The sequence below is a fragment of the Rissa tridactyla genome, chromosome 21, assembly GCF_028500815.1.
Source record: "Rissa tridactyla isolate bRisTri1 chromosome 21, bRisTri1.patW.cur.20221130, whole genome shotgun sequence".
In the NCBI taxonomy this organism is placed as follows: Eukaryota; Metazoa; Chordata; class Aves; order Charadriiformes; family Laridae; genus Rissa; species Rissa tridactyla.
In genome coordinates this window covers 5,373,157-5,389,783 of record NC_071486.1, presented here as the reverse complement: position 1 = coordinate 5,389,783, position 16,627 = coordinate 5,373,157, and the positions used below count along the sequence as shown (strand labels likewise).

General features: G+C 49.8%; 1 protein-coding gene across 1 annotated transcript; it reads left to right on the top strand.

Annotated features, from left to right (window-relative positions):
* The first annotated feature begins 1,910 nt into the window (after positions 1-1,910).
* LOC128900442 (polymeric immunoglobulin receptor-like) lies at positions 1,911-16,627 on the top strand. The gene is made up of 11 exons (XM_054181580.1): positions 1,911-2,061; positions 8,379-8,474; positions 8,717-9,049; positions 9,751-10,080; positions 10,760-11,077; positions 11,534-11,848; positions 12,804-13,005; positions 13,556-13,674; positions 13,959-14,084; positions 14,237-14,295; positions 15,501-16,627. The coding sequence occupies exons 2-11, from the start codon at positions 8,393-8,395 to the stop codon at positions 15,630-15,632; spliced, it is 2,016 nt and encodes a 671-aa protein (XP_054037555.1). The 5' UTR covers positions 1,911-2,061; positions 8,379-8,392; the 3' UTR covers positions 15,633-16,627.

The following is a 16,627-nucleotide window of genomic DNA, read 5'->3' as shown; positions in this document are numbered from 1 at the left end:
CTTGGCAGGAGGACACTTCCTCCTCTGTTAAAGCAAGTAAATAGATTTGCATGAGGCAACAGATCGGTTTTACCAGAAATCTTAAGGGCGAAGACAGTGGTTTGATTAAATAAACTGTTCATCCACCCTGAACTAACTTTTCTTCCCCAAGACGCACCAGCGGTTGCAGGCCCCCATGGCTGGTTCCTACCAGGACTTCCCCCGCCTGCGACCATGCCACCGTCCTCCTGAGTGTCCTCTGCCAGCCCAGGCTCTTTGAAACTCCTCTCCGGGCCAACCGCAGGATTGAGACGAGGCAAGCGGCAAAGCCGACGCGCTGACACCCGTCAGGAAAAGTGCCTGGGAGAGCGGGAGGTCTGGGAAAGCAAACACACCTGTGCCTATTGTGGCCAAGCAAGCACAACTCCATGGCCAAGAATAAAAAGCCATGCCAAGAGCAGCCAGAGAAGCAGCACTGGTGGGAAGGACATGGCTTGCAGGGGATCAGCGTTTGTTCCCATTTAGGAGATCTCAGCTCAAGATCCCCACTAGATCACCCTGTGCAAGCACAGCGACAGCCTTCCTCGCCTCAAAAGCTCCTTCCTCACCACAAAAGCTGCACATACATGGAAAGAAAAGAGCTCGGCACCCTTAGCTAGCGGAAAGGTACTTCCAAGGCTGGCTTTAAGATCTGACAAATTTGCTAAACATCCTGACTTCAGGTCAGGATTTCTCTGCTCTCAGGCACGGCAGGAGCACCTGGAGCTGCCACCCTGTTTAAGCTCAACAGCTTTCACTGAGAGCGGATGAGAAAAGCTTTGTGTGACCCCCCAGCTAGAAGAAATTACTGCTTTTGCATCATTAGTACAAGGTAAAGCCAGTTAATGATTCATCCCACATAATACAAATACTTTCATCTTCATTAATTTTACTTTCTCGTACGGTTCCATTTCTGACAACCCCACACTTCACAGGGAATTTGTGTTTGGGCCCCTCTCACGCCTACAGCAGGAGCGCAAAGAAATGAGGTTGAAGATGTCGGCAAAGCTCGTGTTAATTATTTTTCGTTTTAAAGAGCCTACAATGTTCTTGGTCCACACAAACAAGACCAACCCTTGCCCACCCGAGGCAAACCCTTGCCCGCCCAGACTGCTGCTCTTCCCACGAGGCTGAGGGGAGGCAGAGGGCCTGGAGAGAGCCAGGACAGGAGACAGACCTGCTCTACCAGGATAGCCAACCAGGGTCGTCTTAGGGACACTTGGGTTCCAAGAAATGCGCAACAGCTTAAAAGAAACCCAACCAAACCACACCTGGTTTCACCCTACAAAGCTATTCCACTGTTGGTGGGGGGTATCATAAGATCAGAAGCCAGCTCAGTCCTCGCAGGAAGGGGCCGTTCTGCCCGGGACGGTGGGAAACACTGTCACCACTCAAGGGTGATGCAGCAATGCCAACAGAGAGGAGGGGGCTGGCTGGACCCTCGGGTACTCGGTGAGACTCAGACCCCATAAGGCGCCCCAGTGTCTTTGTGCCGGGTGTAGGCAACCCATGTGCAACCCGAGGACTCACAGCTGCCCAAGCTGTCCAGGGCTGTCCATGCAGAGAGCTGTCTCACAGGTACCCCGCTCCCAGCAGAGCAGAAGACCTTCCGTGGACCTGACCCCAAGCAGCCACCCTTCCCAAAGGAGACAGGGGTGCCCACGGCCATGTCGGGGAGCCCACCCTTGAGGCGGCTGTTGTGCAAGGTGCAATCAGGAGGTAAACAAGCGCCTGCATCCTCAAAATGACACAGAGCTGGGATGGGCATTGCCTTCCCTGCTCTCATGCGGGGCGGTGCTCACCTGCCCGAGTTTTTGGATGCTATTCCTTTAAGGCACAACAGGTGGAAATGCAGGGCTAGAGGTACCAGGAGTATTTAAAACAGCCTGGCACTGCCAGAGCCCAGTGTCCAGCTGCGGGAGGGAGGTAGGACACTCGCGGGAGGTCCTCGGGTCAGCCACCGGGACGCCAGCAAACCTGGGAGCCGTCAGTCTCAGAGAACAAGCAAGAAGTACAAAATAGTCTGCAGAAGTAACTCGGAGTGTAAGTAACGCTTCTTCGTTGTCATTCTGAAACGCAAAAAATCTTTTGTGCTACCGCTTTGAGATGGGGAAGGAGAAGAATACAAGTCTTGAGACACTTCTAAGGACTCTTCCTCACACGTGTGTGAAGGGAAGCAGCAGTTGGGGAACTGCAGTGAATAGGGGTGCCAGTCTTGCTGGTGGGGGGACTCATTTCTTTAAAAGAAGGTCCAAAGCACAGGATCAGGCTTATGATGTTTATGTTTTCCTATCTGCAGTAGATTTTTAGTCTTTCTGGGGAAAAAAAAAAAAAAAAGCTAATTATCACTGCAATATTTGCATTAAGTTTTAACATAGAAAATAAATATTACTGTGGTAATCTGAACTCTTGCAAACTAGTCTATGGTCATTACAGCCTTTGAATCGCACCACAGAGATAGTCGTAGGGATGCGGATTTTGAAATTTAAGAAGGGAATTGTATAGTTATGTCCTAAGTGAGCTCTGAAGAGCTCTCAAGTTTGACTAAGGCATAAGTGAACGGGATGTACATGGTATCCTAAAACCGAAACAAGAGAAAGCTGTCAGGTTCTTGTCACATTTATACCAACGGCAAAGGGATGGGTTTCTGCACACCTGAATTCTCACTCTGCAAAGGAAACGTTCTTATAGGACTTTTAATTCGTTTCGTCCAAAGTACAGAGAAATACCAGCTCCTAGTTGTGCTGCTGCTACCAATACACACGCTGGCGCCATCCACCCGTCCAGCAATTGTCACGGTACAGACGGGGGCTGTACAGTAAGTGCTTTTGGATCATTGCAAGTTCCTGCTCCTCGCATATACGGGCAGTATTGAACTAGAAGAACAGTTTAGTAGTGTTGAAGTTGGTTTCACTTTCGAGCCCGAGAGACAAGAGAAAAAAAAAAAAGTAAGAAACAAATGAACTGTGATACTCTTATCTGAAAAGTAAGAAGTTGGTGCGTGGGGTACCTAACACCTTAAAAGAACATAAAAATAGGTCACAAGTTAGCGTGTGTTAGTGTATGGTATACCTAACAGCTTAAAGGAACATAAAATTAGGCCAGCAGCACAACCTCGTCAGGAATTGCAGTCAGTGCCATGGAGCGCTGGCCGGTTATCCTTTTTCATTTGTTTCCCAGAATACGTTCCTCACACAGGACAGCATTTAAGTGGCACTTACAAGCATTCGTAGCTAGGAGGGTCGCTAGCACTGCAGAATTTCCTGAAAACTGATTTCTTAGTAACTCCTGACAATCTTCAATAAGATCTGCCGAGCCGGTTCTGCTCGCTGCGTTGCGAGGTTAGCCCCTCCTGCACATTGTAAAGGCGGCATCAGTTTGGAACGCGAAACATTTCTTTTCTGTGCGGGTTTAGGTCAGCCTGATCTTTTATCTTAAAGTCGATTGCTTATTCATAACGCCACAAAAATGTTCTATCCAAGTCAATTGGTGGCTTTTCTCCATCCCACTCCAGCAAATAAAACTCACAATAAGGCCATCTGTGCAGCGATCTTGGGCAGTGTAAAGATGTAGATAGTCCCAGTGCTGTGCAGCACGGAGTCCGCTGCTGTGCCCATGGTGTTAGTGGGTCTCGCTTTAAAGGCATCTGAGGGGAAAAAAAACCCTATTTACTCCATTCTGTATGTTACTATTTCTCATAGATTTGAATCACGGTAAACATTCTACAAAACAGGACTCCTAGGCTAGAATTACAAATGTGGCAATTAAGTATTCACGTTTCATTGGTCCCACAGCACGTCCTTGACACTGGTCATCGTTAAGAGCAATAGTTAATAGCTAATGGATTGGACTGTGCTGATCCCTGGCAAGCTGCGGGAGGAGTGTACTGGTTTCTCAGAGCTCAACTTCGCAGCTGAGTCAGCAGCATTTGGGAACTGAACTGTGGCATTTCATACCCAGCGAGAGCAGCCGCTTGCTCGGGTTTGCGCAACTCCGGGGTCAGGTTCTGATCTCTTTCAAATCATTTTAAACACGAAGATATTGCTCCATAGGACTGAAAGAGTCACAAAAGCACCATAGAAACACAGAGACGGTCTCAATGAATGACATTTAGAAGAGCTAACCTGCTCCGAGAGCGCTTTCTGCTGGAAACCTGAAAGCGCTATTTCAAAGTTTAGGCATACAAGAGCGCTGGAGGGGAAGGTGAGGTTCCCAACCCAGGCCAGTACCGTAGTGCTTTCGGCACTGGTGGAGCCAGGGAAGAATCCACACGCAGTAGACTGGGAATCCCAGCCCAGGGAGGTCTCACACCATAGCTCCTCCAGAGCAACCTCCCACTGCCCTGCAAAAGCACCATGAACCACTTTCCTAGAATCACAGAATTGCTTGGTTGGAAGAGATCTTTAAGATCGAGTCCAGTTGCTAACGCAGCACCACCAAGTTACCACTAACCCGTGTCCCTCGGCACCATGGCTACCCGTCTTTTAAATACCTCCAGGGATGGCGACTCCACCACTTCCCTGGGCAGCCTCTTCCAACACTTGACAACCCTTTCAGGGAAGAAATTTTTCCTTATATTGAATTTAAACCTCCCCTGGTGCAACTTGAGGCCATTTCCTCTTGTCCGATCGCTTGTTACGTGGGAGTTACTTGTTACTTTCTATGGATGGAGACACTGAAGACATGGCCATGTCAGCAAGGGAGACTATGGGGTTTGAGGGGGTCTAACCTCCCCAGAGCTTTATACACAGCATTCAGATTTCATTGTCACTCAGTGGACGTGTGATGCAGTGAGGTTTAAGAGCACAGCAACATATCAAATCAAAACAGATAGTTATTCATTCTCAAGATTATACCGAGATGACAGAAACATTTAGTTGGCCTGAGTCGGAAAGCAAGAAAAAAAGGCTGCTATGTTGTGAAGGACCCTTGTAATTTTTCCATTTGCGTGGCTTTTCGCGCTGAGCCCACATTGCAGCACATCCACGTCTCACTCGGCACCAACCAGCGAAGCCCCTTCGGTGCAGCACGTGCACGCACCAAGCTCTAATGCTCTTCCGTGGTAGGAAGAAACGCGACAAAATCCAAATTAGGGAAACATGTTACAAGTTGTATTGAGTTTTTACCTGTCATTATGGTATAGGTGTATAGTTGGGCTTTATTAATGCTCCGACACTTTCCAGGTCTCATGCACAGTCGTGCTCTGTGGGGATTTCAGCGGCGGTTCCCAAGCTCTCGGTCATGAATGTGGCAACTCAAGCCGGGCATGGAAATAGGTGCCTCGGAAAAAGTTAATGCCATTCACCTGGTAATGGCTAGATCTTCTGTTTTAAAGCATATTACAAGTAGATGTTTTGATTTGTTGGTACTAATCTTGCTAACTATTAGCCTATCCTCTTCTGGTTTTGTACAACATAATTCTTTGAAATCGCTGTTGCGTTATACACACACACACCAGCACACTGCAAACAGCTGGAGAGCATGGAGCCGCCCCCGCCCGGCAAAGCACCCCAGACAAGACAACACCATCACCCTGGTCTTGGTGACGTTGGTGTCCAGAGGCCTGGGTCGAGTGGAAAGCTCGTGCACCAACATGCCAGCTCTGCTGAGTTCAGCACTTCCCTCTGGTTCCAAGCCTTTTGACTCTTCTATAGCCCCCTACAAGATTCTGCTGTCCCATCTCCTCTCTCCTTCCGACTCCCCCTCCACCTGCAGAAGCACCAACACCAAGCACTTGCACAGCCACTTACCTGCACTCCCTTTCATATGGGCTTGGTGGCCTTTTCTCTCCCCTGGAGCTCTGAGGCTTAGACCTTGTGCTCTGACTAGAGATGGCAAATCCAGCAGCAAATCTTCTTTGAAAGCAAGAAGGAACTAGAGCTCTTTTACCAACAGCTTGAAGAAGTTCTCCCCCAGCATCTCAAACAGCGCTTGCTCGTTGCAGAGCGACCAGCAAAGCTCATTTCTGTGGGCTTGGAGGTGTCACTCTCGCAGTGCGACATGGCGCTGGCAGCAGAGAGGGGGTTTCCAGCCACCCAGCTCAGTGGATCCGCATGGAAATACAGCACAGATTTTTTACGTAACCAGTGGCTGTGCTTGCTCGGACTTGCTATACACGGGAGTTCTGTCCATTCATGCAGTGAGTGAGGGAAGGCTTTAACCACATCTGAGAAAACAGGACTAGAGGCAGCTCAGAGCTGCAGAAGTTGGTCACACAAGCACATGGGAGCCGTTGTTCTTGTGCAGGCACAAGTGCACACACCTCCTCAGAGACAGAGATGCAAAAATTCTGTCCTGCTTTAACATGCACATGGAGGACACGATGCCACCATTCTTGCACACAGTTTTCTGGACACAGCTATACCTTTGTTTCACAAAAGAGGCCTTGGCAACCCTTCCCCACCTGACAAAACAATATTGCCTGTAACCCTGAACTCACCGATGACTTTGGGAAGAAATTAGACTAAGAGACTATTCAAATTTTGCCAAGAAAGGGAAAGCGGAGCTGGGATCCTACTTGCCCTGCAGAGAGAGGGGTGGGAGAGCAGCGAGGTGACCATCATCCAGAAGAACTGCTGTTAGCAAGGGGCAAATATCAAGGCCCTTTTTGTGCCATATTGTTTGCTCTCTGCTGAATATGTTATGTTTATCTTGTTGGCTACTTCTGGGATATGTATGAAAGAGCATTTTTCATGCTCAGTGAGTTAATTATTAGCTGTGGACAAGTGGCCACTGAGCAATTAGAAATCACAATACAAGGAAGAAAGGACAACAGAACACCTTTCATCTTAACACGGAAATAAAAGCTTTTTTCTTCTACCGGGAATTACCCTTAATAAAATTGTGTCACTTGACACCCTGAAATCAAATTCCTCAGAATGTTTATAAAGTCTTGGCACATATCATCTCCTCTAGAACTTTGAGTACGCAGGTAGATCAACAGCCATGCTCAGGAAATGCACATTCCCACCACTGCACCATGCCGTGTCCAGCAGCGCACTCGGCTCAGGCCAAAGGCAACAGTTCAGAGAAATAAGAGCCTTAGCTTCCTCTGAGCCATCACCAGTCCTAAACAAGGGGATGGTGGGAAATATTCATCTTGAAGACTATGAACACATTTCAAGAGACCCGCAGTTTGGTTTGACATTCCCCAACAGCCATCATTTTGCGTCCTGGACAAGGTGCAGTAGGTTTGTTGGAAATGGAGGTGGGACGGTGCTTTATCGGTTTAATTCTGGTTCTTGGAGGGGTGGGTGTGAGGGGGATAACCCTGCATCTCACTAACTTTACCAGCAGCTGAGGAAAGAAAAAAAAAAAATTGAGGTGAAAAATATTACTTTCTCTCTTGAGTGTCCTTGAAGAGATCAGAGAAACAAAGAGCAGTAATTAAACACTGGCTTCAGGTGGGAATTCTGCGCTATGACATAGGGAAGAAATTTGGACATATGGAAGACATTTTTACAGTAAGGGTGGTAAGACACTGGCACAGGTTGCCCAGAGAAGTTGTAGGTGTCCCATCAGTGGAAGTGTTCAAGGTCAGGTTGAACGGGGTTTGAGCAACACGACCTAGTGAAAGACGTCCCTGCCCTTAGCAGGGGGGCTGGAGTGGATGATCTTCAAAGCTGGACTGGATCTCCTTTCCAAACCAAACCATTCTGTGGGCACAGGTTTGCCTAAGGAGTGGCTTTGGCACCCGGGCTTACAAATGAACAAGCCTTCCTTTCACTGCATGAACAATATCAAAAGAAAATATGACCCCAGCTATTAAATTATTAGAAGTAGCATTATCTCCTGGCAAGGGTCAAGTGAGCAGTTGAGCTCCAGGTTGCCACCCGACTCCCATGGCTGCCAGAGCTCAGCGGCTTTTCCACCATTTCTGGACTTCAGCCTTGTGGTGGGCTCTTCCCATTTACAAGTGTAAAATGAGAAATCATTTCTGATTTTGAATCAAGTCTCTTCTGGTTTGGCCAAAATGGCTTTTTATGCTGTGCACGCCAACGCTGTTGCCTGCCCAAGGGACACTCTGCTCTAATGGACACGTTGGTGGCTTGTAGACATTGCATTAACTGAGTTTGTCGTAAGATCAACTCCCCTCATTTTACAGAAGGGAAGATCAAGGTGCTGGGATGAGACGCACAGGCAGTCACAACACCATGCAGCAGCACAGGCAAGAACAGAGTTATCAGCTCCCTCTTTCCCACTCAATTGCTTGACAGAAGCGATTAAACACTATATTTCTCTCTAGCTCGAGTAGCCACAACTCTCATATCCTTCAGGCATAAGGATTATTAGATCACTTGATGGTTTAACTTAATCATTTTGCAAATGTGATGATACACCAACTTTTGTGCTTTTTCCAGGGAATGCAAGAAAAATGACTTTACTAGCATTCATCTTCCTGCTCGCCTTCCTCCCAGCCGAATCTGCAAGCAGCAGATACCTCCCCAAGGCAGCAAGTAAGTGTAACCTGTCTGGGACACAGGTCTTGTGGGTGGCCTAAGACCGGAGGTGGCATTGCAGAGGGGGCAGCAGGGTTCAGGGAGCGTCTCTACCCCATCGGTGCCCATCACTGCCATGGGACCTGTCAGACCCATGATGCTGCGCAGCCCGGGCTCCGCGCTTGTCCCGGTACACCCGCCCTGCGCCGCAGTGCCATCGGGCTGCTGACATTTACCGCCAACATGTTTTCCTCTTGCAGTCTCAAGCCATGTGTTTGGACCACGGCAGGTATACGGGCTGCTCAAGGGGTCAGTTACCGTGAAATGCTTCTACCCTCCCACCAGCGTGAACAGACACGACAGAAAGTATTGGTGCAAGGAATCGGCCACGGGCTGCACGACCATTGTCTCCACCAACGGCTTCACCGCTCCAGGCTACCAAGGCAGAGTCTCCATCACTGACTACCCACTGGCAAAAAACTTCCAGATTAACATGACCGGGCTCACAGAGGCAGAGGAAGGCACCTACCAGTGCGGTGTTGGTATCAATGGCAGAGGGCTCTCCCACAAAGTCAGTCTGGATGTTTCTGAAGGTAATTACAGCCTTGGGGCTCCTTAAACTATTATTTCCTTTTACTTTTCTCCCCTGTTTTTAATAAAGCTCCACAGATAGTCTGCCCAGTGTCTAAGAGCTGACAATGCTCCATGCTTTCGGGAAAAAGCAGTTTTCATTTTCCGCTCTCCTCTTACAGAATGAATTTTTTTTTTTTGACTAAAACTCTGGCATGAAAATGAGATTAAACTAACTTCATCTTAAGGTCACAGACATCACTTGGAAACTATTGACCTCCCTCAGCCACTAAAATTGAGGGAGACAGAGGGCAGAACTGCCTGTCCCTCCGATGTACCCTCCAACCCATGGCTGTGCGAGCCAAGCCTGTGCACAAGTCCAGGCGAACGCAGTGTGCAGGATGGCACCCCACCGCTGGGCAAGGCCCAGAGTGCAGAGCACGGTGCAAACTCATGGCACAGCCCCTGGCAAGAAGGCCCTGGGAGAAACCCTGCTATGGAGCGGGCAGTGAAAGAGCAGAGAGACCTCAGTCCCGAAAGGTGTGACAGACATGGGATGCAGCTGGGGAGATCGTGCCCCGATCAGGAGTGGCACATGATCGTATAATATAGCAAAGTATAGAGAAACCCTACGCTAAAAAAAGCCTTCGCAGGTATGGGGGAGTCACGCACACCTATGGTCAGGGCGGGCAGTAGGCATTGACTGGTGTCTCTGTACGCACAGGTCCACACGTACCCGAGGGAGCTGAGCTCTTCTACGTGAAGCTGCACAGCACTTTGACCGTGTCCTGCAGCTTTGGGCCCGACTATGCAGACATTAGGAAATACTTGTGCAAGATGGAGAAAAGCGGCTGCCAAAACGTCGTTGATACTTACCATCAGTTTGGTGATGATTATGTAGGGCGAGTTCTGCCCAGCATCGAGGGCACCCCAGGTTCATTCAGCGTCACGATAACTCAGATGGGCTGGGAAGACTCTGGCTTGTACGTGTGTGGGGCTGGCGTCTATGGGGAGAGCGGAGAATCGAAGGAGCTGGACGTGCATGTCTATGAGGGTGAGTAAGCGATTCCCAGTGGGTTTTTTTCCCCGCCTTGTCTGTGCTTCTCTTTAACAGTGTCACTAGCAGTCTCCCTCTAAGAAGAACTTTAATTTCCTTTCGCAGAGTGCTGTTATCCTGTCCTCTCATCTAGATATTTCTTTCTATTCATTCAGCCATCTGTAAGATACTAAACCATCACTAATAAAGCTTCTATAAAGACTTAACTTTCCCAGCAGTGGCTAGGTGTCTTCCCCTGTCTTGGTAGCCCAAAACTCCAGAAGGCAAATTCTGCCTACCAGTTTGAGACAAGCTAACGGCCTCTTCCAGGCTTAATTCCTTAAATCTCAAAATAACAGATGTAGAAAGGAGAAGACCTGCCCTCCTCCTAGCAAAGGGAGCAAAACTTTGAGACTTGTGGGTACCCACCCAACACTTGTGGGTACACAAAGTGAAATGCACAAAGTACGCAAATTCCCACCAGTGAATTTGGGAAAAAGAAAGGCCTGACAGACCCTTTAGGGTTAATTGCTGGCAGTGCCAGGGCAGTCTCCTACCGCCTGCACCCCTGAGCTTCACCTTGCCTTGCTTTAGCCAAAACAGCTTTGTTTGATCTGATAATATTTATTCTCTTGGGAGGGTGCCACATGGGCAAAAGTTAGATGCATATAGCAACTCATTTCATTTTTGTCTCCAGAGACAAAGGTTCCTCAAGGAAAGCCCACAATATTTGGAGTAAAAGGAAGTTCAGTAACTTTTGAATGCCGCTACGAGCCCCTAAGAAAGTCCTCAGTGAAGTACTGGTGCAAGTGGAGACAGAACGGGTGCGCTAAGATCATAGACAACTCCGGGTTTGTCTCCCCCTTCTATGAAGGGAGAGTGGCCATGTACCCGCATAACAACACGTACACCGTCATCCTGAACCAGCTGAAGAACAGTGACAGCGGCTATTACTGGTGCATGACAGAGGAGGAGAAGGAGCAGCAATCATCAACTGAGCTGAAGATCATAGACGGTACGAGCTCGCGCGGTGGCAGTTCTCTGCCTGCTCAGTAGGTACAAACCAACCTCCTTAAGCACCACAAAAGAGCAGATCTGGCTTTTCGGGAAGAGATGTGAGGTCTGACCCTGAACTTTTATAAGGCGAAACACTGTGCCCATCTCCCTAGACCCCAGTAGCTTTAAGATGGAAGCACAAGGCTTCGTTTTTTTGTGAAAGTGTTCATAAAAGTTTCTCGTGCAAGTATGTAAGCCTTGCAAAAAAGAAAAAAAACCAACAACCACACAACCCAGTTTTCACCCAGAGGTGCATATTCAGCACCATTAACATTAATTTAGAAATGTAAGGAGCACTTTCCCTCAAAAATACACCTCCTGGTTCACCACCTCTAGCAGCACCACTACCTGTTGATGACCATTCCCACCACTGACACCACTAACAACAGCCTCGATGTTCTGTTTGCCCTTGCAGGACAACCTGGACTGGAGGGAAAGAAGGAAGTGGAGGCACAAGTGGGTTCACGGGTCGATTTAACTTGCTCTTATCCATGCAAGTACTACTCCTACCAGAAGTACTGGTGCAAGTGGAACAACACCGGCTGCATCCTCATGCCTTCTTCTGACCAAAGGCAGCCGGGGACGGACGTTACCTGTGACACTGACAACAAGACGGTGATCCTGAGCTTTGACTCGGTGGCAAAGACAGACCAAGGGTGGTACTGGTGTGGAGTGAAGCGCAACGGCCTCTTCGGGGAAACCATGGCAGTGTACCTGGAGGTGACTGGAGGTGAGCTCCAAGACAAAGGCAGGCAGGGGCTTTCCTGCTCCTCAGGGCTGTGAATCAGGCTGCCTTCTGCTGAGAGAAAAGTCCTCTCCATATCCACTAGGTTGCAGCACCTCAAAACAGAAGTGCTCTCATCCAGGCAGCCTCCCAGAGTAGGTGCCAAGATCACCCTGATTTTGCACAACTTGTCATAGATGTCTTCATCCACTCACCAGTTTTTGCTTCCCAGTCATAAAAACCCCCACCAGCCTAAAAATCACTTCCTTCCACACCACTTTAACTTTTTAACCCAGTCCTGACTAATTGTTGCTATTACAACTTGTAGCATCCTTTAAATCAAGCGACATCTGACACCTGTCAGGTGAAGGGCTGCGCCGAGTTCAGAGAGACATCTTGCTCCAGGGAACTCGTTACCTTAATAAACAGGAAAACAGTAGGGAGAAGGGGAGGAAGGGCTGTCACCTGCTGCCCTTGGACAGCAAGGGGCTTAGTCGCAGCTTTGGTGCAGTATTTTGTTTTTCTTGGGAAGGGATATTGTTAGAAGCTGAGCAGAAAAAAGTACAGCACTAGAGATGCCACAGACAACCACCGTACGTGGATGATGGTCAAAGTTAAAACAGAGAGAAACAGCCTCATTTCGCTGCCTTTGGTGGGCAAAGAGCAAGAAATAAAAGCAAACCAGGTATTCAAAATTTGTTCAGGAAATACTAGAGGCAGAACTTAGAAACGAAAGACTTCTGAAAAGTTTGTAGGCAGAGAGAGCCTACTTGAGATTCCTGCAACAAGTTATTTGAAATAAGGTCGTTTCAGATTTCTAAACCCCATTTTAAAAAGCCTCTTATGTACAGCCAAATCCACTGCAGCTTCACGTGCAGCAAATACACCCAAGTAGTTTGTGTCACCATCTCCGTGCTGCCGCTCACGCGACTAACGGCTCCTTCTTCCCCGGGACATGTAGGGAGCGGAGCCAGCCGCAGCCTAGACCTCCTGGACGTCGCTGAGCCCCCCAGCCACGCTGACACCCCCAGCCACGTCGAGCCCCCCAGCCATGCTGACACCCCCAGCCACGTCGAGCCCCCCAGCCACGTCGAGGGTGGCTTTATTCCCAAAGGGAAATCCTACAGCGACGCTGGGGTGCGAAGTGCAGCTGCCTCGGAAAGGTTGGTTCTCTCCAAGCCTCTCTCGTTTACCATTTTTGTGAAGTTTATATTAGCCCGTGGTCAGTGCTGTGTTCGTACTCTGCGTTTGTGGTTTAGCAACAAAAAAAAAAATAACAACGTTGTCCCAGAAGAACTTAGCTCAAAACATCAGAGGAAAAGAAGCAAAAAGTTATAACAAAAGGCAAGATGTCTTGAAATTAATCTCTAGCCTAAATAAGAAAATACAGTCCCAGAAGGGAACGGGTGGAGATTCCAGGTACAGAAAGACTAATTGAAAATACTTCTGCCGAGACCGGAGAGCTTTCCTTCACGCATTTACAACCAAGCTGCTGCTGTAGCTGGTTCGGCACAAGCTCTGTCCTACGTTTTTATTTGTTCCCCTACGATGTGCTGGGATCCAGTTGATTAACTGAATCGCATCACGCTCACTCAGATTTACCATAGATTTTAGACTGATGGAAATTCATACACATTATTGCATAATGTCTTGAGTAATGAAACAAAAAATGCACTTCGCAGCTTAATGACCTATCTTTTCCCTCCATTCCAGCTCTGATCCAAGCCATGGCCCCAATAAGCTTGTTTTAATCCTGAGCCCTATTGGTGCCGTGCTCCTGGTCCTTGTGGTGGCTTTCGCCGTATTTAAATACAGGCAGATAAAGAGATCTGGTGAGTCCCTGCCTTTTCTAGTCTCTCATGAAACGTCAGCGGTATTAAGATGAAGGGGGCACTTGGTGCCTGGTGCTGGGCTGAGCTACTCCCCTGGTACCCTCCATGCCATGGGGAGACCGGGGACCCTCTTTCTCCCGCTGACCCCATCCATACGGCTCCAACACCCAACTTCAGGCGTTGCGTTGTGCGGTGTCTGCCTGCATGGAGGCGGTTGGGATACAGATGTGCTCGCGCCGGCTCTGAGAGAGCGCGTGGGGTATTTACCTCCTCCTTCTTCACAGACCTGGTGTCCGTCGGGAGCTACAGGACCAACATCAGCATGTCGGACTTCGAAAGCGTGAAGGAGTACAGCGCAAGCAATAACGCCTGCGTGCAGGAGAGCCAGGAGACGCAGATGGGAGGGGACGGTAGGTTGCTGCCTGAGGGATGCTCTCCAGCCCCGGGGGGCGAGGGGTGCTGGGACAGGGGTGGGGTTTGCAGAAGGACCCCACAAAAGCCGCAGAAATACCCACCCAGCGATGACCCCCACCCCCTAACGCCTCCCCTCCTCTCCCTGCAGAGTTCATCACCACCGCAGCCCCCCCAGAAAGCGCTGCTGAGACAAAGAAGGCAAAAAGGGTAAGAGGAGGCAGGAGAGAGCCACTGACCTGGGAGGCACCGCCACAGCCCTCCAGCCTCTGCCAAAGGAGCTGCCTCCTCCCAGGGGCCTTATTTATACCCAGGTGCTCTCCATCTTACCTGGATCCCACCACCTGCAGCAGATCAGCTTCTGCGGGGGGCACCTTAACCCTTTCCTGACCCCACGTTTTAACAGAGACAATAATACAGTACACCAAAGCGGGGTCAGGAGGGTTGGGGCTGGGTTCTTACTGTAAATATAAAAGACTGGGATAAAAAGATGGCCCGAAGCCAAGGCACATCCCACCTCCCAGCCTTTCCCCAGCACCATGTTCGCATGTCAGCAGTGATTCAGGGCAGCAGCGGGCAGGAGGGCTCTGCGAGGGCTGTGACTTGCTCCTGTGGCCATGGCGAGCCCCTGCCTCCCCCCTGCCTCTCCTCCCCTTGGGTAAGACCACGGTTGAGGACCACCACTCCGCAGGAACCGGAGGTGCCAGATGCAAGCCCTTCTTTTTAAAAGTCCCTAACCAAAGGTGATATGTAGGTGTTGTAAGTGCCAAGAGCTGAACTGGAGGAATAAAGGAAACTATCAGGAAACCAGTAAAACCCAGCAGCTTTAGGACAGGTGAGCTGGGTGCCCACACATGGGGACAGGCGTGTTGAGGAGTCCCAAACCCACAAATGTTTGGGGTCTTCCCCGAGGCTGAGTGAAGGCATGATGCTCTCGCATCGGCACCGGCGTGACCTGCCGGATAGTTAGCGATTGGAGGGGGGGACATTTAGAAGCGTATAGGCAGTGTTCTGGAATTTGATGCCACAGGAAAGTCTTAACAAACCTGCTCAGCCTTTTCGTACTGCTGTGTTAGTGTGTGGTGGAATGAGCTCCTCATGAGGCAGTTGGATGCACGTAGAAGACGCACAGTCCGTCTTTGTTCAGCTCTCTTTGTCTGGAAAATTCTTTTTAACAATATGTATGGGTGTTGGGATGTGGGTTCGGTTTAATGTTGCTAGGTTCTGCTCTTTGCTAGAGATATGTCCAACTGGACGTGTTCCAGGAGAGAACATTAATACTCCCCCAGTGTGCCCGTACCACCCCGAGATGCTCATGGCCCCACGGTGCTGCCCGTCCAAACGCCGCCCTCTCCCCTGCCATGTGCTGCTACCCGTCCCCGGCCACCTAACTGTGTCCTCTTGTCCTTCCCCAGAGCTCCAAGGAGGATGCTGACCTCGCCTACTCCGCCTTCCTCCTCACCTCCAGCGGCATCGCGCAGGGCGGCCCCGGGGGGGACAGTGCTGCCCCCGACGGGCCCCCCCCAAACTGGGAGGGCCAGATCTGAACACGAGGGACCGAGAGGTGGCGGCAACCGGGACCAGCTCTACCTTGAGGATCAGAGATGACGAGACATCAGCAAGCAGCGCTGTTTATTGCTACCGCAATTTGCTATAGCTTGACCTTTTTTTGCTTAAATTCAGCTTCGGGCGGTGATTTAGGAGGAATCGTTTGATGCCAAATGGGGTGGCTGGGCTGGAGGCACAGGTCTGAGCGAGCAGGTCGGACTGGGAACCGGCAGGGGCTGGAGTGGCTTAGCCCACCCACGGCCCCAGCCCCACCAGTGCCCTTCCAACACGGTGGGCTCTCAGAGGCACATTTAAAAAAAAACCTCATTTTCTTTTAAAGGCAGCTGGAAAACCCTCTAGAACGACAACTCGCGTATTTGATTCCTCTTAGCTTTTTCACCCAGAGGGCAGCACCTGCAGACCAGACGTGGTCTGAAGTGTTTTTACGCACAAGCAATAAAGAAAACCATTGGCTTTCAGCAGACCAGGGGGCCTGGCAGTCCGTGGGAGTAAGGATGCTTTGGGGGGGGCTTTCTGCTCCTCCTCTTACTGCAGCATTGCAGCATCACAGCTGGTGTTGCAAACGGCACAGGACGTTAGAGGAGACCCCCAATTAATTGAGATAAACGGGAAATGTTTTGAGTAATCATCTCATGTGCCTTTCCATCAACAGCAGGAATTGATCACAGAGTGATGTTAATTAGTATGAAAACCTGTCAGCAGCCTACATAGCTGATTAGCAACAGGCACCGGTGTTCACTGGCACCGTATCCATTTGCATAGCACAGACCAAACCCTCCAGAGCAGCTGAGCCAAAAATCTCCCATTTCTGACCTGGAGTCGGAACAACTGAGCCCAATCCGTGCTCCTCTGCCGCAGGGCCACCCGCTGAGGGCGGCCTTGAGAACCCACCCTTTGCTTAATAAACCCGAGCCACACATCTCTCAGACGTTTTCCCTGGCTGACTTCATGTTTATCCAGGCGGAAACAAGGA

What these genes read in the sequence shown, in the direction of transcription:
- LOC128900442 (XM_054181580.1), top strand. Translation starts at nt 8,393, where the DNA reads ATGACTTTACTAGCATTCATCTTCCTGCTCGCCTTCCTCCCAGCCGAA. An exon ending in TGAGCTGAAGATCATAGACG is followed by an intron (nt 11,078 to 11,533) that starts GTACGAGCTCGC and finishes TTGCCCTTGCAG; the next exon opens with GACAACCTGGACTGGAGGGA. An exon ending in GACGCAGATGGGAGGGGACG is followed by an intron (nt 14,085 to 14,236) that starts GTAGGTTGCTGC and finishes CTCTCCCTGCAG; the next exon opens with AGTTCATCACCACCGCAGCC.